Genomic DNA, 20,946 nt, shown 5'->3' with positions numbered 1-20,946 from the left:
TTCTTCTATAAATCTTTGATCAAAACATTCAGTAACGATAACCAGGCACCATCCAGTTCTCCTGGTCTCAAGGCAAAGGAAGCAGTTGTTCGTGGAGGCAATTAGCTACACATTCCATATCCTCCTCCTATTCTTGACTCTCCTTTTTCCTCTGTCGCTCCAGGCGAATAGAGAACAATGGTATTCATTCTTCTTTAAATGTTTGGTGGAAATCACCAGTGAAGCCATCTGGGCCTGGCGCTTTCTGTTTTGAAAGGTTACTAATTGATTCAATTTCTGAATAGATACTAGTCTATTCACATGATCTATTTCTCCTTGTGTGAGTTTTGGTAGGTTGTGTTTTTTAAGGAATTGGTCCATTTCATTTAAGTTATCGAATTTGTAGGCACAGAGTTGTTTACAATATTCTTTATTAACCTTTCAGTGTCCATCAGATCAGTTAGTATTCATGGCACTCTTTCATTTCTAATATTAGTAATTTGTGTCTCTTCTCTTTTTTCCTTGGTTAGCCTGGCTAGAGGTGTATCAGTTTTATGGATCTTTTCAAAGAACCAGCTTTTGGTTTCATTGATTTTCTCTATTAATTTCCTGATTTCAATCTCATTGATTTACTTTCTTTGAAGCTTGGCGTGCCTCCAAAATGGCATTGTTGTTGTTGTTAGGTGCTGTTAAGTACGACTCATAGTGGCCCCATGTGACAGAGTAGAACTGCCCTATAGGGTTTTCTAGGCTGAATCTTTAGAGGAGATCACCACGCCCTTCTCCTGTGAAGCTGCTGGGTGGGTTTGAACTGCTAACCTTTTGATTAGCAGCCAATCGCACAAGCGTTGTGCCATCAGGGCTCCTTGTGTATGTAGGCCATATTATCCTAGGTGTATTAGTTATCTGTTGCTGTGTAATAAGTTACTCCAACATTTAGCAGCTTAAAACAACAATAAGCAAATTTATTGTTTCATACAACTCCTGAGGGTCAAGAATCCACAAGTGGTTCTGGCTCAGGGTCTCTCCTGGAGTTGCAGTCAAGATGGTGGTTTGGGGCTGCAGTCATCTGAAGGCTTGACTGGGGCTGAAGGATCCACTCGCAAAGGAACTCATTCACATGCCTAGAGGCCTTGGTACCTAACCACATGCATTTCTCCAGAGCATTACTGTTTGAGTGTCCTTACAACATTGCAGCTGGCTTATCCTAAACCAAACGATTTGAGGAGGAGCAAGGCAAAAACCAAAATGACTTTATTATTACTTTTTTAAATAATATTTTATTGTGTTTTCAGTGAAGGTTTACACAGAAGTTTAGGTTCCCGTTCAACAATTTCTACACAAATTGTTCAGTGACATTGGTTAAGTTCTTCGCAATGTGTGTACATTCTCATTGCTTTCATTCTGGTTGTTCCATTTCTACTAATCTGGTTTCCCTGCCCCCTTACATTCTCATCTTTGTTTTAAAGTAATTGTTGACCATTTGGTCTCATATACGTGATGTTTTCAAGGAGCACGGTACTCATGGGTAATATTATTTTCTGAGCCAATTTGTCATTTAGTTACAAGGTGACCTCAGGGGTTGAGTTTTGGCTCAAGGTTTGAAGAGTATCTCAGGGTGCAATGACTTTTATGACCTAAACTTGGAAGTCACAATTTGATCACTTCCATCATATCTTATTGGTCGCACTGGTCAGCCCTATGAAATGTGAAGGGGACAACACAGGGGCATGAATACCTAGAGGTGAAAATCATTGGGGGCCAACTAAGCAGTGGGCTTCACAACTTCCATACACTGTCTTTATTATTGTAAATGGTTTCAACTTTAGATTTCACTAAAAAACACCCCTCCCCGCCATGGCTTTACTGTTTAGGGATCTGTAGCTACAGTGAAAGTAAGAATGAGCCGTGGTGGTTCAGTGGTAGAATTTTCACCTTCCATTAAGGTGACCCCGCTCCTGTTTGCAGCCAGTGCACCTCAGGTGCAGCCACCAGCTGTCTGTCAGTGGAGGTTTGCATGTTGCTGTGATGCTGAACAGGTTTCAGCCAAGCTTCCAAACTAAGACAGACTAGGAAGAAAGGCCTGGTGATCTGTTTCCGAAAATCAGCCGATGAAAACCCTGTGGGTCATAGCGGTTGGATCCTATTGTGCACAGGGTCACCATGAGTCCAGGGCCAATTTCACAGAAGCTAACAACAACAATTCACTGGGCTGGAATAAAACACACGGATAAAATCAGGAAACACTATTACTCCCAAGGATATGCTTTCTAACTCACTAGGAAACTTTGTTCTATAAAATCTTAAAGCATTTGCAATTATATTAGTAAAAATGAAACACCCTACTCTTGCCTGGAAGATCAAAGTTACTTGACACAACGTAGCAGGTAGCAGCCTCTATTTCCAACCCAAGTACAGAGCTTCAGATAAAGGGTTTCTGGAGAGACACAACATTCCACATCCACACTCTTCTCGTACTTTCTAAGGAAACAGGACCCTTGTTCCCCTTCACACTCCAGACCCAATGTTTACCCTGGTTTGCTTTGGGTCTGGACTCCCTGGGTGGTGCAAATGGTTAACACACTCAGCTGCTAACCGAAAGACTGCCGGTTCAAGTCCACCCAGAGGTGCCTCGGAAAAAAGGCCTAGCAAATTACTTCCGAAAAAGCAGCCATTGAAAACCGTAGGAAGCAGTTCTACTCTGATGCACGTGGGGGTGCCATGATTTGCAATTAATGAGACAGCAAGCGGTTTTGGTGTTTTAAGCCTATCTTTAATTTTCACTTAACCCTGTTGTTGCTGGTTTATGCTGTCAATTCTGAATCACAGAAACCCCATGTGACAGGAGAGAGCTGCCCATAGGGTTTTCTAGGCTGTAGTTTTGATGGAAGTAGGTCACCAGGTCTTTCTCCTGCAGAGTTACTGACTGGGTTCCAACCGCCAACCTTTCGGTTAGCAGTCAAGCACTTAACCATGGCGCCACCAGGGCTCCTTCACTTAGCTCTACCCTTCCCCACAATCTGAATAAGTCCTATCTTTTCCTTTGTTTGTTGACACGCCCTGTAGGTCCTTTGGTGTGCAGTCTTCCTCGTTGCAATGGATCAATAAACCTGACTTTGTCATATGCCCCCTGGTGGCATTAGGCTAATTGGGCGAGGACACCTACAATCTTCAATTGTCATGCTCCTGACTCTCTTCAGCACACCATCAAGGCCTCTCAGATCTGTCCCTGGCCACACATCCTGCCCCCTCTGTCACTATCTGATCATCTGAGTTTTATCCATCAGGTTTGGCTCTGATAATACCTTACACCACAAAAAAAAAAAAAAAAAAATTGCTGTCCAGCCTACTTTGATTCATGGCAACCCCATGTGTTGTCAGAGTAGAACTCTGCTCCACAGAGTTCTCAATGACTGCCTTTTCAGAATTGGATTGCCAGGCTTTTCTTCTGAGGTGCCTCTGGGTAGACTCGAACCTCCAACCTTTCAGTCAGCAGCCAAGTGCATTAACTGTGTGAACATGGAGTCATTGTGAGTTAGTGTTGGCTTGACAGCAACTGGTTTTTGGCTGTATAGCATATAATTCCAGATGTCTCGGTGGTTCCCAAGAGGAATCATTGATTTCTCCCTCGCGGATCTGTGGGTCAGCTGTGACTCAGCTGGGCTTGGGTTCAGGTCTGCATCCTGTCTTTTATTCTGTAATTTTTATGGGAGCAGATCACCAGGTCTTTCTGGCGCAGGGTCACTGAGTGGGTTCTAACCGCGAACCTTTCGGTTAGCAGGGTAAAGGTGGGCCTACCTGAGACACGCCCTCCTCTTGTGGAGTTGAGGTGCAGGAGAAGGCGAGGGAAACAGTCAAGGCTTCTTCATGCCTCTGCTCTGATTAGGCCATGACAAGGGCAGGGAGGGAAGGAAGATTTGTGAACAACTAATACTATCTACCAGTGTATTGGAAACCCTGGTGGCGCAGTGGTTAAGTGCTATAGCTGCTAACCAAGAGGTGAGCAGTTCGAATCCGCCAGGCACTCCTTGGAAACTCAATCGGGCAGTTCTACTCTGTCCTATAGGGTCGCTATGAGTCAGAGTCGACTCAATGGCAGTGGGTTTGGTTTTGGTTTTGACCAGTGTATTAAGGAGCCCTGGGGGCACGATGGTTAAGAGCCTGGCTGCTAACCAAAAGGTCAGCAGTTGAAATCCACCAGTCATTCTTTGGAAACCCGAAGGGACAGCTCTACTCTGTTATGAATCAGACTTCACCACATCCGGTTTGGGTTTTCTTGTTTTGGTGGTGCAATGATTAAGCGCTCAGCTGCTAATCAAAAGGTCAGCAGTTCAAATTCCCCAGCAGCTCCTCGAGAGAAAAATGTGGCAGTCTACTTCAGTAATAATTATAGCCTTGGAAACCTCCTGAGGGAGTTCTAAGGAACCCTAGTTGCACAACAGTTAAGCACTCAGCTGGTAACCAAAAGGTCAACAGTTCGAACCCACCCAATGGTTTGGCAGGAGAAAGACCTGGCAGTCTGCTCCCGTAAATATTACAGCCTAGATAGCAACTTGAAAGATTAAACAGGAACCATAGAGGGCAGTAAGTTTATGTAATGGGAGAGGAACAATTCAGAAAAGGAGGGTGAGAATGGTTGCACAACTGGAAGGATGTAATCAATGTCACTGAAATGTACATGCAGAAACTTGTTTCCTACGGCTGCTGTAGCAAGGTACTACAAACTGGGTGGCTTAAAACAATGGACTTTACTGTCTCACAGCTCTGGAGACTAGAAGTTCGAAATCCAGGTATCAGCAAGGCCACCATGCTCCCTCTGAAGGCTCTAGGGGAGGATCCTTCCTTGCCTCTTCCTAGTTTCTGGTGTTTCCCAGCAATCTTTGGCATTTCTTGGCTTATAGACGCATCACTCTTATCTCTGCCTCCCCCTTCACAAGGCTTTCTGTGTGTCTGTGTGTTTCTTCTCCTGCTTTACAAGGACACCATTCCTACTGCACTATGGCCTACCATATTCCAGTGTGACCTTGTTATGGATTGAATTGTGTTCTCCCAAAATATATGCTGTACATCCTAACCCTGGTTTACAATCCCACTTAGGAATGGGTCTTTTGGTTATGTTAATGAGGCAGGATTAGTGTAAGGCATGTCTTGAGTCAATTTTTTTTTTGAGATATACAAAGAGCAGATTAAGCAAGCAGAGATGGGGAAAGATGCCATGCCACATAAAGATCACGCAGGAACCAAGGAATACACTCTGAGAAGACAAAGACCTTCCCCCAGAATTGACAGAGAAAGCCTTCCCCTAAAGCCAGCAGCCTGAATTCAGACATCTAGCCTCCTGAACTGTGAGAAAATAAATTTGTTAAAGACAACTTCTTGTGGTATTTTTGTTATAGCACCACTAGCTAACTGACAATATATTCAAAGACCCTATTTTCAAACGAGGTCACATTTCCAGATACTGAAGGTTAGGGCTTTAACTTATCTTTTTGTAGGACATAATTCAATGCATAACAACTACCTTTCTTCAGTTGTTCAAATCAAACTGTTCTTGCAAGGTCTAGGGCAAATATCTCCTCTTTGAAGTCTGCTCTGAACATTGGAGGCAAAGAATGGTCTTTCTTCTCTATGCTCGCCAATGCTCAATTATGCATTTTTTAAGCAATACATTTTGCAAAATTACTCTGAATTTGGCAGGACACTAGTTTCCGGGGAATTGAGGTGATCTACTTCTGAAAATCAGCCAGTGAAAACCATATGGATCACCGGTTCCCATCCGCAACTAATCATGAAGATGGCTCAGGACTGGGCAGCATTTTGTTCTGTTGTGCATGGGGTTGGCATCAGTTTGGGGCCGTGCAAACCAGCATCTAACAACATACCCAGTTAACCACTACCCAGATCAAGATATAGTGCATTCCAATCACCCCAGGAGCCTCTGCGCCTCCCAGTCTATACCCTGTCAATCTAGCACTATAGATTACTTTTGACACTTTTTCAACTTCATATTCCCTTTTTTTCCACAGACACACATATACTCACGAGCTTTTGTTATCTAAAACGTCCTGCCCCAATACACGCTATTTTTGCTCTCCGATGCTGTTGCCTCTTCCCTGGGTAGGCTCAAACCATGCCCGAATCCTCTGAAAATACTGAAGGAATGCGAGTCTTAGTCGGGGGAACAGCTTCAAAGTCTTTCCATAAAGGGTGGTGCTGAAAGTACCGTCACGTGACAGGGCTTAAGCCCCTCCGGGGGCGGGGAAAGAATCAGTCACGTGGCCCGGGCTGCCCTGCGGGGCAGTGGCCAGCGGCGGCCATTTTGCGGGGCAGCCACGTGACGGACGCACGTTCAGTGGGGGCGATCACGTGACCGGGGCGCGCTGCGGCCGCCCAAGCGGACCCGGCGAGAGGCTGCGGCGGCGGGAGCGGCGGTGATGGACGGGTCCGGGGAGCAGCCCAGAGGCGGGGGTGAGGCGCGAAGCAGACGGGCGGGAGGAGGGCAAGCCCCCTCTCACCGGCCAGCCCCGGGATCCGTCCTCCCGGCCGGGGATCGTGGGATCTCCTAACACTCCGGGGCAGAAACTCCCCGATCAGGCGCTGCCAGCCTCCAGCCCCATCTACCCGGGAGTCCCCGGCCTCTGCCTCCCGATCCCTTTCTGCCCGGCGCTTCCCGAACCCCCAGAACCTGAAGACCCCAGAATTCAGGCCCCCGGGCAGGCCCGGGCTTGTCGCGGCATCACTTCCTGCCTCTGCCCCCAGTGGGAGGGGCGGTCCCGCCCCTGCCCCCTCAGGCCAGGGGTCTGGATACTTTGAAGATTCCCTTAGCCTCCTCGCCCTGAAATAAGTAGGATTCAGGCCCAGGCTCCTGGGCCTCTTTATCTCCATCAGGGACTATCTAGCAAGGACCCAGGAGTTCGTAGCCCTAGCCCTCTGCTCCTTCAAGGAACATGAGTCTCCCCAGTCCTCTGATCCCCTGGTACCCAAGAGTCCAGGCACCTCTTCCCTCCTGTCTCCTCTAGGGCCCACCAACTCTGAGCACATCATGAAGACGGGGGCCCTTTTGCTTCAGGGGTGAGTTTGAGGTCTGATTATTGTGGAGCGGATTTGAGACGTGACACCCCATTCTGATTGTGCATCCCCACTCCATTCCCATTCTAGTTTCATCCAGGATCGAGCAAAGCAGATGGGAGGGGAGACGCCTGAGCTGGCCCTGGAGCGGGTGCCCCAGGATCCATCCACGAAGAAGCTGAGCGAGTGTCTCAAGCGCATCGGGGACGAATTGGACAGTAACTTAGAGCTGCAGAGGTGTGGCCCTTGGGACCCAGAAGGCCAGCCACTGGTCCCCTCCTCCCTCAGATCCAAGGTCCAGGCCCACAGCCCTTTTCTTCTCAGACCCAGGAGTCCAGACGCTGGTCCCCTCCTCCCTCAGACCCAGGCATTCCAACCCCCACCCCTCCTTCCTCAATTACTGGAGTTTACACCCCGCCCCCTCCTTTAGGCCCAGGAGTTTCACCCTACCCCCTCCTCCCTCAGACCCAGGACTTCCCACCCCACCCCCTCCCTCAGACCCAGGAGTCCAGGCCCCACTGTTCAACTCAGCATTCTGGATTTTCAGCCTTCTCCTCTTCCAGGATCTTGAAACTCACCTTTAGGGAGTCATTTTTTTTTCCCTACTTGCCTCAATCTCCATCTCCTCCCCTTCCCTTGCCTCTTGCTTTTTATTTTGGCCTGCCTTGGGCCTCAGTTTCCTGATCTTTGTATGGAGTTGATGCCCAGATCCCTGCGCTCTGCCTGACTCTCCCTCCTCAGCACTGCCTTCCTTTTCCTCCAGGATGATTGCAGCTGTGGACACAGACTCTCCCCGTGAAGTCTTTTTCCGAGTGGCAGCAGAGATGTTTTCCGATGGCAACTTCAACTGGGGCCGGGTTGTTGCCCTTTTCTACTTTGCCAGCAAACTGGTGCTCAAGGTGGGCGGATGTAGAACAGTGTTCCTGTCAGACCTGGGAGAACCTGGGCATCACGAGGTCAACCCCTGAGGTGGCCCAGAGGCCACAGAGGGAAAGGAGAGAGACAGTTGTAGGCCGGTGTCTGCTCCTTATTCATTTATTCATTCAGCAAACGTTTTTATGAATCCTGATATGTGCCAGGCCTTTACTCAGCTCCAGGAACACAACAGTGAACAATATAGGCTGGGTCCCTGCTCTCATGGAGTTCACACTTTATAATGAGAAGGAAAACAGGGTGATGTGATTGAATAAAGTGGCCGGGAAACACTTCTAAGAGGAGGTGACATTAAAGCCAAAGTTGGAGTGACAAGAAGGATACAGTGATATAAAGATCAGGGGAGAAAGGCATCCGGGTAGAGGCAATAACAAGTGCAAAGGCCCTGAGGTAGGACTGAACTTGGTGTGTTGAGAGACAGCAAGGAGGCTTATGTGGTGTGGCTGGAACAGAGTGAGCAAGGAGGAGAAAGTGGCAGGTGAAGGCAGAGTTGGTCAGGGGCAGATTGTATGGGGCCTTTTGGGCCACAGTCAGGATTTTAGTTTCATTCTGAGAGTGATTGGCTGGTTTTCGGCAGGGGAGTGAGATGATGTGATTTATGAATTTAAAAGACGACTCTGGGACAAATGGTTAAGTGCTCAGCTACCAACCAAAAGGTCGGCAGTTCAGACCCACTCAGAAGCGCCTTGGAAGAAAGCCTTGGTGATCGGTCAGCTTCTGAAAGGTCACAGCCATGAAAACCCCATGAGTGATGTTCTACTGTGTAGCTCGTGAGGTCGCCATGAGTCGGAATCAACTCTATGGCAGCTGGTTTTGGTAGCAAATATGGGAAGCTCAAGGAGTTGAGAGAACAGATAGTGGTGGGGGAGGAAGGGTCTTACCTGGTGTGGAGGTCAGAAAAGCCCTCTCTGGGAACGTGACATTTGACCTGAGCTTTGAGGGGTGAGTGAGAATTCACTTTTTTGAGGCCTGTTGTAGGTAGCAGCCTCTACAAGTACAAAGCCCCTGAGGTAGGGAAGAGTTTGGTGGGAATGAAGAAACAGAAGAAGGTCAGGGAGGGACAGAAAAGCAGCAGAAAGTGGAATGAGATCAGGTGAGACCCTTCACTCACAGTCTCCTGGGCCCGGCCATGCCTTTAGGTCTTTATTCCAAGGGCACTGGGGAACCACAGACGGCTGTTCAGCAGGGCAGTTGACAGTGATGTGACCCGATGTACCATTTATGGAGCTCACTCTGACTGTGGACAGAAAAGAGATAGCAGGGGGCTAGGACGAGGGCGGAGCTGAGAAAGGAGGCTTGGGGCCGCTATCCCCAGGCACTGGGGTCAGGTCTCTGTCCCTAACTCACCCATTCCCCGCAGGCCCTGTGCACCAAGGTGCCCAACCTGATCAAGACCATCATGGACTGGACGCTGGACTTCCTTCGTGAGCGGCTGCTGAGTTGGATCCAAGACCAGGGTGGTTGGGTGAGGCCTCCAACTCCTCTCCCCTGCCCCCAGTTCCCCCAGGACCCCTGGGCCTTCCTGAGCCCCCCACAGTGGTACCTCCCCAACCCCATTTCCAGACCATCAAACATGGTCTTTAATGCCTGGTTCCTTAAATTGGTCTGATCAACCCAATTTGTCTAGTACCTGCTGACCTTTCATTGACCTGTGACCTCTGACCTCCCTGTGACCCCGATCCAACTGGTGCCTTCTGCCCTCCCTGGTGCCTGCACTTCCTCTAGAATGCCTTAAGTCTATTGATAACTCTTTAACCCCAACTCTTTTAAAAAACCCCTTGTCATAGAGTTTCCAAGGAGCACCTGGTAGGTTCGAACTGCCAACCTTTTGGTTAGCAGCCGTAGCTCATAACTACTATGCCACCAGGGTTTCCCATTAATCATAGGGTCTTGCCCCCAGTGACCTCTGACTTCTCCTTGGCCCCTCTGCTACTTCTTCCCTGCCCCTGGCTGCCATGTGGAGAAGTGACTGCTGTCCTTGTCCCAGGATGGCCTCCTCTCCTACTTTGGGACCCCCACGTGGCAGACAGTGACCATCTTCGTGGCTGGCGTGCTCACTGCCTCACTCACCATCTGGAAGAAAATGGGCTGAAGCCCCGGTGGCCTTGGACTGTGTCTTTTCTGCATAAATTATGACATTTTTCTGGGAGGGGTGGGAATGAGGGGGGGACATGGGTATTTTTCTTACTTTTATAATTATTGGGGGAGGGGGGTTGGTCTTGGGGGGCAATAAACCTCCTTTGGGCCACATGTTGGAGTCTGAGTCACTGGGCCTCTCCCCTCCCTGGCCATGAGAGGGGAGCAGACCTCCCACACTGTCACCTGCCCCACAGCTTCCACAGGCCATGTCCACTGCACACGCAGAGGGTCGCTGTCTCTCTGGGTTTCTTGGGGACTAGGGCTCTCCCTGCCTCCGTACTCTTGAGACATCTTTTCTGAGGGTGCTCAGTGCTCTGTGGGGCTGAGATGAGTACAGTCCCAGTCCTGCCTTGTCTTCCTCTCTCTTTGAATCTGTGTTTCCCCTTCTCTCTGGGTCTCTGTCCCCCTCTCTTTCTGGGTCTCTGTCCCTGTCTGTCTCTGAGTTTCTGTCTCCCTCCCTCTGGGAACAGGGGCATCTGGCATTCCAACATCACAGGGTAGGATAATGTGTTTCCTCATGGAGGCAGCACTGGGGCAGGAGGCGGCTGGGGGGAGGGGGGCTGGACCTGGAAGCTTGAACACAAGGGATCACAGGAAGTTGCATGTTTACTGAGGTGGAGGATGGGGGGACAGTGGAGGAGGGATAGGCGGACAGACTTCAAAAGGCCTTGGAGGATGGGGCCTTGGGGAGCCAGGAGGTGTAGGAGCAGGGGAGGGCTCTGGAGCCCTGTGGTGAAGCTACTGGACCAGGGCTCTGGGCTGAGGGGGCAGGGCCTGGGGACTGATGGGCGGGGGGAAGAGAAGGAGGAGCTCTAGGGTGGGGCCCAGTAAAGGAGGGTGGAGGAACCCTCCGGGAGAGGAGCAGGCTTGGGGAGTGTTGCTGAGCTCCAAGAAGGGAAAGCAAAGACCCAGGTCTGGGAATCTGAGGAAAGAGGGATTAGAGAGAATGAGAGATGGGGCGTGGGGTGAGGAGAGAGTAGGCATGGAGTCCCTGTTCCCACTCTCTGAGATTCTGTCCCCCTCTCTGGGTCTCTGCCATTCCCTCCTGCTCTTTGTTCTTCTCTCTCTGGGTCTCTGTCCCCCTTTCTCTGTCTGGGTCTCCGTTCTGTCTGAGTATCTGCCCCCACCCTGTGTCCCTGTCCCCCTCTCTCTGGATTGTGGTCCCCCCAGGTCTCTCCACCCCCTCTCTCTGAGTCTCTGCCTCCTCCTCTCTGGGTTTCTGTCCCTCTTTCTCTGGGTCTCTGTTCATCTCTCTGGGTCCCTGTTCTGTCTGAGTATCTGCCCCCACCCCCCATATCTCTGTCCTCTCTCAGGGTCTTGGTTGCCCCCCCAGGTCTCTCTCACCCTCTCTGAGTCTCTGCCTACCCCTCTCTGGGTCTCTGTATCCCTGTCTGAGTATCTGCCCCCCTGCCCTGGGTCTCTTTCCTCTTCTCTCTCTGGGTCTCGATCCTTCTCTCTCTGGGTCCCTGTCCCCCCAGGTCTCTTTCCCCCACTCTCTGTGGGTCTCTGTGCCCCTCTCTTTCTAGGTCTCTGCCCCCCTTTCTCTCTTTGGGTCTCTGTCACCCTTTCTCTAGGCTTCTGTCCCCCTCTCCCTGGGTCTCTGTCTTTCTCTCTCTATCTCTGTTTCTCCCTCTCTGGGTCTTGGTCCCTGCCCCAGGTCTCTTTCCCCTGCCTCTCTGAGTTTCTGTCCCCCTCTCTTTCTCTCTGAGTATCTGTGCCCCCCACCCCCATGTCTCTGTCCCCCTCTCTCTTTCTCTGGGTCTCTGTCCTGAGTATCTGTCCCCCTCCCCATGTCTCTGTCCCCCTTCTTCTGTGTCTTGGTCCCCCCTAGGTCTCTTTCCCCCTCTCTCAGTCTCTGTCCCCCCTCTGGGTCTCTGTACCCTTCTCTCTGGGTCTCTGTTCCCCTCTCTCTCTGGGTCTCTCCCCCCGACCCCGGTCTCTGTCCCCATCTCTCTCTGGGTCTCTGTCACCCTGAGTATCTGCTCCCCCCCGCCGTGTCTCTGTCCCCTTGATCTCTCTGGGTCTCTGTGCCCCTCTTTCTCTCTGGGTTTCTGGCCCCCCCATCTCTCTGGGTCTCTGTCCCTCCCCCCAAGTCTCAGTCCCTCTCTGTGGGTTTCTGTGCCCCCATCTCTCTCTCTGGGTCTCTGTCCCCCTCTCTCTCTGGGTCTCTGTCCCCCTCTCTCTCTGGATCTCTGTCCCCCTCTCTCTCTGGGTCTCTGTCCCCCTCTCTCTCTGGGTCTCTGTCCCCCTCTCTCTCTGGGTCTTTGTCCCCCTCTCTCTCTGGGTCTCTGTTCCCCTCTCTGGAACTCTGTCCCCCTCTTGGGTCTCTCCCTTTCTGGTCTCTGTCCCCCCCTCTCTGGATCTTTTCCCCTTCTCTAGGTCTCTGTTCCTCTCTCTCTAGGCTTCTGTCCCTCACACTTGGGTTTCTGCCCCCTCACTCTCTGTTTCTTTCTCTCCTGCAACCTATGGTCTCTACCCCTCTTCTGATCCTCTCTGTCTCAGCCCCTCCTTTCCCTCCACTTGTGGACACTTTCAAAATCCCCTTTCCATAGGTGGGGCTTGCCTGGGGCTAAAGGTCTTTAGGCTGAGGAATGACAACTGGTCAATCAATAACTAGGCCTGACTAACTAGGTGGCTCAGGTCACTTACCCTCCCTCCTCCCCCATGTGCTCTCCCCAGAGACACTAAGTCCAAGCCAGACACCAAGTCAGGTGAGAAATGTCAGAGATATATGAGCTGAGACTGAGCCCCTGACCCAGAGAGAGGGAACGCTATGGCCACAGGAAGAATCTCCAGGAAAGACATAAGGGAACTGAGATAAAGTATGACGTGGAAACAAAAACATCTTGGGGGAGAGGGCCACAAGCCTGGTTCTGAGGGTCTCAGTCAGACCAATTGCAGCCGGCCCTGAGGGGATGAGGTCAGGGGAGGGGGGCCCTCCCACCTCAGTCCTGGTCCCCTTCCTGTGCTGAGCTCACCATGACTCAGCATAGCCACTCACCCAGATGGCCTTTGTTGTTGGGTGCCGAGGACTCAATTTCAACTCATAACTACCCCCATATTACAGAGTAGAACTGTCCCATAGGGTTTTCTAGGCTATGATCTTTAGATCTTTATGGGAGTATATTGCCCGGTCTTTCTTTCACAGAGCTGCTGGGTGGGTTTGAATTGCTGACCTTTGGGTTACGAGCCAAGTACTTAAACTTTGTGCCACCAGGGCTCCTTAACACCAAAACCAAACCCATTGCTGTAGCGTCACTTCTGACTCAGGGATCACCTTTTGGTTAGCAGGTGAGCTCTTTAACCACTGTGCCACCAGGGCTCCTATACACGCCCCTTAGGGACCCCAGATACTGGCCCAGCCTTGGCATCCACAGATCCCCTGGGTGAAGGGCTACCCTGCCTGCACTGGCTGGCGTGGCTGCTCTGCCAAGCAGACCTGACCTCTTACCCCTCCCCTGTGACTTCTGTTCCTATGCCACATGAGCTACCTCCATTACCGACTCATCTAGGGTCCAGTTGCTGTCTTTGTACCTTCCTCCTCTACACAACCAGGAGACTTGGTTGGGCAGTGATTAAGCGTCTGGCTGCGAACAGAAAGGTCAGCCTTTCAAACCCACCCAGCAGTTCTGTAGGAGAAAGACCCTGGTTTCATAAATATTACAGCCTGGAAAGCCCTATAGGGCAGTCGTACTCTATCACTTGAGGTCGCCATGAGTCAAAACCTGTCTTGATGGTACTCAACAGGGAGCTCCTTGAGGGCAGGGCCCTGCTTTGAGTCAGCTCTGCCTTCCCAGTCCCAGTATGAGCCTGGCTCACTTAAAAAAATGTATGTACAATGAAGACAGTCTCCTCCTAGGTCCCCAGGCTCTCCTAGTTTCCCGAGAGACCCTGAAGTAGTGCATATTGGGCTGGACACCCAACTACCTCTGAGAGGTCCCTTCAGGGCCAGAGAGAATTTCCACAGTCTTTAGACTGCCTCCAAAACAAAGAAACCCAATACGATCAAGTCGATTCTGACTCACAGCGACCCTATAGGACAGAGTAAAACTGCCCCATAGGGTTTCCAAGGCTGTAAATCTTTACAAAAGTAGACTGCCACATCTTTCTTCCAACAAGGGGGTGGTGGGTTCCACCACAGACTTTGCGGTTAGCAGGTGAGCACTTAACCACCGAGCCACCAAGCCTCCTAGCCTCCAAAATAGTTCCCAGGAAATGCAGCCCAAGAGACCCCCCCCCAAGGCTCTAACGTTATTTCCTACACACACCCCAATCTCAGCATCCAGAAAAACACTGCTGTTTTGTTTTTAGGTGCCATCCAGTTGCTTCCAACTCATAGCAACCCTGTGTACAACAGAATAGAACACTGCCTGGTCCTGTGCCATCCTCACAATCCTTATGCTTAAGCCCATTGTTGCAGCCATTGTGTCAATCCATGTCCTTAAGGGTCTTCCTCTTTTTCGATGACCCTCTACTTCACCAAGCATGATGTCTTTCTCCAGGGACTGATCCCCCCTGATAACACGCCCAAAGTATGTGAGATGTAATCTCGCCATCCCTTAAAATAGCCCCAAGGTATCCTGAAAGCCCAGACAATTCTTCCAAGATTCCAAGAGCTCTTGAGGGTTCCTGAGTCCCCCTACCTCTCAAAAAGTCCCTGTTCCTGTTAAGTGTCATTGACTCAATTTCAAAACATAGTGAACCTATGTGAGCCCTGTTGGCACAGTGGTTAAAGTGCTTGGCTGCTAAATGAAAGGTTAGTGGTTAGAACCCACTAGCCACTCTGTGGGAGAAATACCTGGCCATCTGCTTCCATAAGGATTACAGCCTTGGAAACCCTATGGGGCAGTTCTACCCTGTCCTATAGGGTAGATATGACTCAAAATGGACTTAACAGTAATGGGTTTGGTTTTTTTTTTAATGTGTGCGGGGAGCAGACCACCAGGTTTTTCACCTGCCTGCCAGGTGGATTCGAATTAAAATAGTGCCTAGATTTCCAGAAACACCCCAGCCCTTGAACCCCAAGGCTCCAAAACCACTGCTTTTCACAACTTGCAGATTCCTCTGAAGGCCCTAGAGACCTCCCCCAGCTTCCAAGAAAGGCCTCCAAAGAAACAGACTTCTTAGATCCAACTCTAAAGCTAGAGAGACCTTCCACTTTTGGGTAAACACTAGGGAAACAGCTCTCCTATCCCACAACCCAGCGAGACCCCCACCCAAAACCCAGTGCCATCGAGTCGATTCCGGCTCATTGCGAAGCGAGACCCCCAGGGTTCCAGAAATACTCTTCTTGGGGCCTTCCAAATTTCCTAATGACCGGGAAACCCCTTATCTTCCACAAGCAACCCCCCCTGCACCTCTAAGGAAGCCCCAGGGTTCTAAAAGAGTCCATGCTTTCAGAGACAAGCCCAGAATCCTACTTCCCTGAAACATCCCCAAGACCCCAGGATCATCACCGCCCAGGGCTCCCCAGTGTTCCCATAAACCTCCCATCTTCCAGAGCTGCCCCCAGAATCCCCCGACTTTGCGAATAAGCCCCAGGACCCTGCACCCACCGAACCCGCCTAGCACCCACTTCCTCCCCGCATTCCCATTTCACAACAGTCTCACGCTCCAAGCGCGTGACTCCCCAACCCCGGGGCGGCTGGGGGGAAGGGGGGAGGCGCCTATCTGTTCTGGATTGGTCAGGCGCGGGCTCAAGTCCCGCCTCCCGCCACCGCGGACTGGTCGACAGATCGCCCTGAAGCCCCGCCTGCGAGGAGCCGCATGCTATAAAACACGCCGCCCTAGCCCCCACCTTCCTTAAGCTCGCTCGGTGGTCCCGTGGATCTGTTTCTTGCTTCAACAGTGCTTGGACGGAGCAGACCCGGGGACGCCCTACCTCCAGCTTCGCGCTACCTTTCAACCTCGTGTCCTACGCGCAACCTCTGGGACCATCTTCTTGGCCATCCCCTGTTTCCAGGACCAGCTAACACCGTTTTTTGTAGTTAGCTCCTAATCGTCGACGAACCATGAGCTCTCAGATCAGTCAGAATTATTCCGCTGAAGCGGAGGCCGGCGTCAACCGCCTGGTCAACCTGCATCTGCGGGCTTCCTACACCTACCTCTCTCTGGTAAGGGTCCCCGAGACGCCCCCGGCCCATGTTTTCCCTAGCTGCGCACCTCCGGCCCTGTGCGCACGCGCGGACCTTCTTTGTCCCGTTGGATAGCAGAGGGCGGAGTCCTTCGCCTGGCCTCGCCTTCCATTAACCTTTGTTCCCTCTACCTCCCGTAGGGCTTCTACTTCGACCGCGACGATGTGGCCTTGGAAGGCGTGGGACACTTCTTCCGCGAGCTGTCGAAGGAGAAGCGCGAGGGTGCCGAGACTCTTTTGAAGCTGCAGAACCAGCGTGGCGGCCGCGCCCTCTTCCAGGATGTGCAGGTAAGTGGCGTGTGGGCCACGGACTACATCTCCCAGCAGGCCTTCCGCACAGGGCATTTGGACAGCTGCTCTGTAGGCGCTGTAGCGGATTCTTAGGAGATTGGGTTCGATCCTGTCTGGGTTTGTTTTTGGGCGAAGTAAAGGTGCTTTCCCAAGTAGTGGCCGGCCAGGCTACTGGGTGGTCTCATGGGAGGCAAAGTTGTAGGAGGCTTGGCGTGATAGATCAAGCATCCTTGCAGGTCCATTATCCTCAGGGACTTCTGGGAAATGTAGGTTTTAGGTGTTTGCCAGATGTGTGAATAGTTGTGAGTCGTCTTTTTCTTGTACAGAAGCCGTCCCAAGATGAGTGGGGTAATACCCTGGACGCCATGGAAGCTGCCCTGGCCCTGGAGAAGACCCTGAACCAGGCCTTTCTGGATCTGCACGTGGTGGCTTCTGCCCAGGCAGACCCGCATGTAGGTACCGCCTTCATCCGTTGCAGCCCCTCCTCAGACCTTCCCTGGCGTTTAACCTTACAGTCTGAGCCTGCTTTCTTCTTTGATATACTGGGCAGATTGCTTTCTGAGGACCACATTTGCCTCCCTCTTTCTCAGGAACTGCGTTTCTTATTTCTCCTTTCTTATTCCTCAGCTCTGTGACTTTCTGGAGAGACATTTCCTAGATGAGGAGGTGAAACTCATCAAGAAGATAGGCGACCACCTGACCAACATCCGCAGGCTGGCCGGGCCCCAGGCTGGGCTGGGCGAATATCTCTTTGAGAGGCTCACCCTCAAGCATGACTAGGAGCCTCCAGAGCCTCCTGTGAGGGCCCCTCTGCAATCTTCTGTCCTCATCAGGCTTTTGCCTGAATTTCTCCCTTTAGCTTTTAGGCAGCATCTGAACCACCCTGGAGGGCCCTCTCCCAAGCCGTGGACCAAATGGAAACAATAAAGCTTTTTGCAGCAGCTACTGGTGTTGTGTGTATGGTGTGGAAAAGGAGTTATAATCTGTTTTCACAGGTCTTCAGGCTGTGCTGGCAGGGAGAGGGGGCCCTATCTTTCATTATCTTATATTCTAAGGCAGGACTTTTTCCAGGGGGGTTGTGTACGGGGTAGCTTCAGTTCTGTTTGCCTTGGCTGTTAACTTTCTCTCCTTGATGGTAGAGCCCAGACTCCAGGGAGGGTTTGGTGGCAGACCCAGGCATTGTTACAGGGAGTAAAAGTAATTAGAAACAGGTGTTGCTTAATGAGCAATTATGGGGCCAGGCTCTGTGCCAACCTCTTAAACAGCTACTATCTCTGGCTCAATCCTTGGGGGTAGATGAAATAATTATCCTCATTATATGGGGAAATTTACGACACAGTTAGCTGCTCAACTACTAGCTGAAAGGTCAGTGGTTTGAGCCTACCCAGGGATGTCTTGGAAGATGGGCCTGGGTATCTGCTTCTGAAAGGTCACAGCCTTGAAAACTATTGGAGTGCAATTCTACGTGACACACAGATGATTGCCGTGAGTCACAACCATCTCTACAGCAACTAACAACTGTGAATTCTTAGGGCGACCTGGAGGTACACCTGAATCTGACCACTTCCCAGGCCTGCTACACCCCCCTCGGTTTATGAAGGTGTCCTTGTAAGGCACTGCGTGGGTTTTTGTTGGTCTTAAGTTCTAGAGATCAGAGCCCACCTTTCGAATGCTGTGGTATCTGCGACACAAGGCACATGCTAGGTAATAACAGCTTGGATCTGAGCAGCTGGGGTGGATGATGGGCGAGAGGTGCTGAGCAAGGGATTTGGGGCTCAGTAAAGAAATGGGATGTGAAACTTAGGGGCCAAATTCTCCAAATGAGAACTGGAAATGCGTCATGTCATCTTTGGGTCCAAGCTACAAAACTGCTGTGTCAGTGCTGACCCCCCCCCGCCCCTTGCCTGTTTTTCAGTAGAAGAGGAATCTGAGAGAGGAAGTGGCTGAGGAACACCTACTGGTGGCCTGCTCAGCACATCCCTCCCCTGATTTGGGGGAGTAGGGATGATCTCACAGGGTCAAGCCCAGCCAATCAGAGCTGCCCACTCCCCTGAGTAGTAATTGCCTCAGAGATGCACATAAAGCCTAATGAAGACTAGAACTACAAGGCAAAAATTTTTCCTGAAAATACAGTCATCCAGTGGAGAGTATGGGAGCCATAGTCATGAAAGCATGTTCTAAATCAGTTCTGTCATATGCAATGCAAATGTGCTAAATCTGTGTTCAGTAGGGCACATAGCACATATGGCTAGTGCTATTGAAAGGAGCTCTGGTGGTGCAATGGTTGTTTGGCTGCTAATTGAAAGGTCGGTAATTTGAACCCACCCAGTGGCTCAGAGGCAGGAAGGAAGGACCTGGCGATCTGCTCCTGTACAGATGGCAGTCTTAGAAACCCTGTGGAGCAGTTCTACTCTGTCCTATAGGATCAGTATGAGTCAGAATGGCACACAACAATAGTGATACAGAAGAACCGATTTAAATTTAAATAGCCACACTCGGCTAGTGGCTACCCTATGGATCCTCCTTGCCATGATACAGCCCCTTTATGCCTAAGAGAGCTTGAACAAAGTTTCTGTCAATTGCAGTCAAGTCCCAACTAAGCAAAACAGAAAAATAAGGCTGGGATCTAGAGTAGCAGTGCAAGTTTCTCCAGGACAGCTGGAAGAGACAAAGGACCAGGGACCCAGAGGAAGAAGGAGGGGACAGGGTGCAGGACTAAAACCAAGAGGAGGGAAGGGCTAGGAGAGGCCACCAAGCCCTCATGTGGGACCAAACCTGGGCTTAAATATAGGTGTATTTTTTTCATCTCTGGACACACTCCAATCATACCCCTTCTGCCCTCCCTCTCCTAATTACAAACCAAGCAGTGTATCTGACACAGCACACGTGAGAGACCCCTCTCTGTCACTGAAGCTGGGGGCAGGGCACAGCTCAGGGACGGAAGAGCCTCAAGGTAAATGTGGGAGTTTCAGAACCCAGGGGGCTCCATTCCGGATCAGGGAAGAGGGACTAGGGTGTAGCACAGTGGTAAAGGGTCTACATTCGGCAAGTGGGACCTATAACCCAGTGGTTTCGTGGTGGGAGACGGTCATCTCAGTCCTCAGCAGCAGGGATTCCCTGGAGGGCACTGAAGGAGTCTTAAGACCTGAGGGAGAGCTCAAACTCAGGGAAGGAGTAGGGTCTGGACCGGGAAAGGCCAGAAAGGTGTCTAGACCAACTCCGCATGTTCTCCAGCAGGAATGTGGAGCCAAGCGGTTCCACCACCCCTTGCTGGCCAAAGTGCAGGGGACGATGGGAGCTGGGTGGCCACTAAACCTAGCCAGTGGGGGTGGGAAAGAGGGATCCTCCAGGGAAAACTGGGCACCCCGGGTGAGGTGGGGCCAGAGTAAACACATGAGCACCCTGTCCTGAAGCCCAGATTCTGGAGTTGAAATGGAAGACCTCCTGAATTCCATTATCTTAAGTCCCTGAAATGGCCTGGGCTCTGGACTTGATTGTCCCATTAACAGGAACGCCATGCTTGGTGGCCTCCAGGCCAGGCTTATGGCATTGTATGCTCTGTACATTCTAGAATTTACAAGCCATAAAGGGCTGTAGAAGTCTCAGCCTGGAAAGCAACAGACCTGGTTTTCTAAAACCTCTGGCACCACAGGGTAATGGCAGATTACTGGTCTCTGGGACCTGCGCCAGGCTTGGGGGACTCCGGAGCATAGTGTATGCATTCTGAAACCGGAGAAAGGCACAATGTTGTCGATTTTGGAGTGTGGGGACTCTTAGCTCCTAGCATGGAGCAGGAGCGACTGGAGTGGAATGGGTGGCAGGGCTGTGGATCCCACTGAAGGTTCGGGATCTGGAGTGGGGTTTGGGCACAACCCCTTGTATCCACCCTCTGGAAGAGGAAGGCAGGCCAGAAGGGGGTTGGGAGGGTGGGGTGGAGTGTGGGGCGGGAGACCTAGTTGCGTTCCTCGCCCAGGGAGCTGGCGGGGCTGAGGGGCTCGCTGGGGGTGCTGACAGTGCTGGAGGGCGCTGTGTCCACTGAGCTGCGCTTGCTCCCTCCAGTAGAAGAGGCGGAAGAGGAGCGCCGCTGCCACTCAGGGGTGCGGATGTTGCGCCTGTCTTTGGCAGCCTCCTCCTCCTCGTCGTAGCGCTCCCCGTCCTCATCCGGCAGCGAGTCGCGGGGTTCCTCCTCATCTTCGCTCTGGTGTGGGCTCGAGTGTCGTGACAGCGAGGGAGACGGCGGCACTGAGGCCGGCCGTGGGTAGCGGTAGCCCTGGGCCTGCGTAAGGGGTGTGGGCACAAACCGCAGAATGGAACAAGAGGCCCCGACAGCCCTGCCCAGGCGTCCAGCGCCCCCCAGGCCTGTGAACTCCGGGAGGGGCACCTCCTCTCACCCCATGCCTCGA

General features: G+C 51.6%; 3 protein-coding genes across 8 annotated transcripts in view; 2 read left to right on the top strand and 1 right to left on the bottom strand.

Moving 5' to 3' along the window:
• Positions 1-6,346: 6,346 nt before the first annotated feature.
• BAX (BCL2 associated X, apoptosis regulator) lies at positions 6,347-16,100 on the top strand. Of its 4 annotated transcripts, none has more exons than XM_064294003.1 (6): positions 6,348-6,447; positions 6,999-7,050; positions 7,138-7,284; positions 7,811-7,946; positions 9,341-9,445; positions 9,968-16,100. In XM_064294003.1, exons 1-6 carry the CDS (start codon positions 6,414-6,416, stop codon positions 10,070-10,072), a joined length of 579 nt encoding a protein of 192 aa, XP_064150073.1. In that variant the 5' UTR covers positions 6,348-6,413; the 3' UTR covers positions 10,073-16,100. The 4 variants fall into 4 exon arrangements, with proteins under 4 accessions (XP_064150076.1, XP_064150073.1, XP_064150075.1 ...); XM_064294005.1 differs by having other exon boundaries at positions 9,881-10,085; XM_064294006.1 differs by lacking the exon at positions 9,968-16,100 and having other exon boundaries at positions 6,347-6,447; positions 9,341-9,842.
• Positions 16,032-20,946, bottom strand: part of GYS1 (glycogen synthase 1) — a 24,404-nt gene continuing 19,489 nt past the window's right edge. For all 3 annotated transcript variants that reach the window (XM_010586515.3, XM_023543257.2, XM_003406819.4), the window contains one exon: positions 16,032-20,819. In XM_010586515.3, coding sequence (XP_010584817.1) covers positions 20,496-20,819 — 324 coding nt within the window. In that variant the 3' untranslated portion in view covers positions 16,032-20,495. The remainder of the gene's footprint in view (positions 20,820-20,946) is intronic.
• Positions 16,095-17,484, top strand: FTL (ferritin light chain). Its single transcript, XM_003406821.4, has 4 exons — positions 16,095-16,232; positions 16,394-16,540; positions 16,870-16,995; positions 17,171-17,484. The coding sequence occupies exons 1-4, from the start codon at positions 16,131-16,133 to the stop codon at positions 17,321-17,323; spliced, it is 528 nt and encodes a 175-aa protein (XP_003406869.1). The 5' UTR covers positions 16,095-16,130; the 3' UTR covers positions 17,324-17,484.

This window comes from Loxodonta africana, chromosome 11, assembly GCF_030014295.1.
Source record: "Loxodonta africana isolate mLoxAfr1 chromosome 11, mLoxAfr1.hap2, whole genome shotgun sequence".
Classification (NCBI taxonomy): Eukaryota; Metazoa; Chordata; class Mammalia; order Proboscidea; family Elephantidae; genus Loxodonta; species Loxodonta africana.
The sequence above is the reverse complement of the archived record's forward strand: the minus strand, read 5'-3'. Positions and strand labels throughout refer to the sequence as shown.

What these genes read in the sequence shown, in the direction of transcription:
- BAX (XM_064294006.1), top strand. Translation starts at nt 6,414, where the DNA reads ATGGACGGGTCCGGGGAGCAGCCCAGAGGCGGGG. An exon ending in GGAGCAGCCCAGAGGCGGGG is followed by an intron (nt 6,448 to 6,998) that starts GTGAGGCGCGAA and finishes TGTCTCCTCTAG; the next exon opens with GGCCCACCAACTCTGAGCAC. An exon ending in GGGGCCCTTTTGCTTCAGGG is followed by an intron (nt 7,051 to 7,137) that starts GTGAGTTTGAGG and finishes TTCCCATTCTAG; the next exon opens with TTTCATCCAGGATCGAGCAA.
- FTL (XM_003406821.4), top strand. Translation starts at nt 16,131, where the DNA reads ATGAGCTCTCAGATCAGTCAGAATTATTCCGCTGAAGCGGAGGCCGGC. An exon ending in CCTACACCTACCTCTCTCTG is followed by an intron (nt 16,233 to 16,393) that starts GTAAGGGTCCCC and finishes TACCTCCCGTAG; the next exon opens with GGCTTCTACTTCGACCGCGA. An exon ending in CCCTCTTCCAGGATGTGCAG is followed by an intron (nt 16,541 to 16,869) that starts GTAAGTGGCGTG and finishes TTTCTTGTACAG; the next exon opens with AAGCCGTCCCAAGATGAGTG.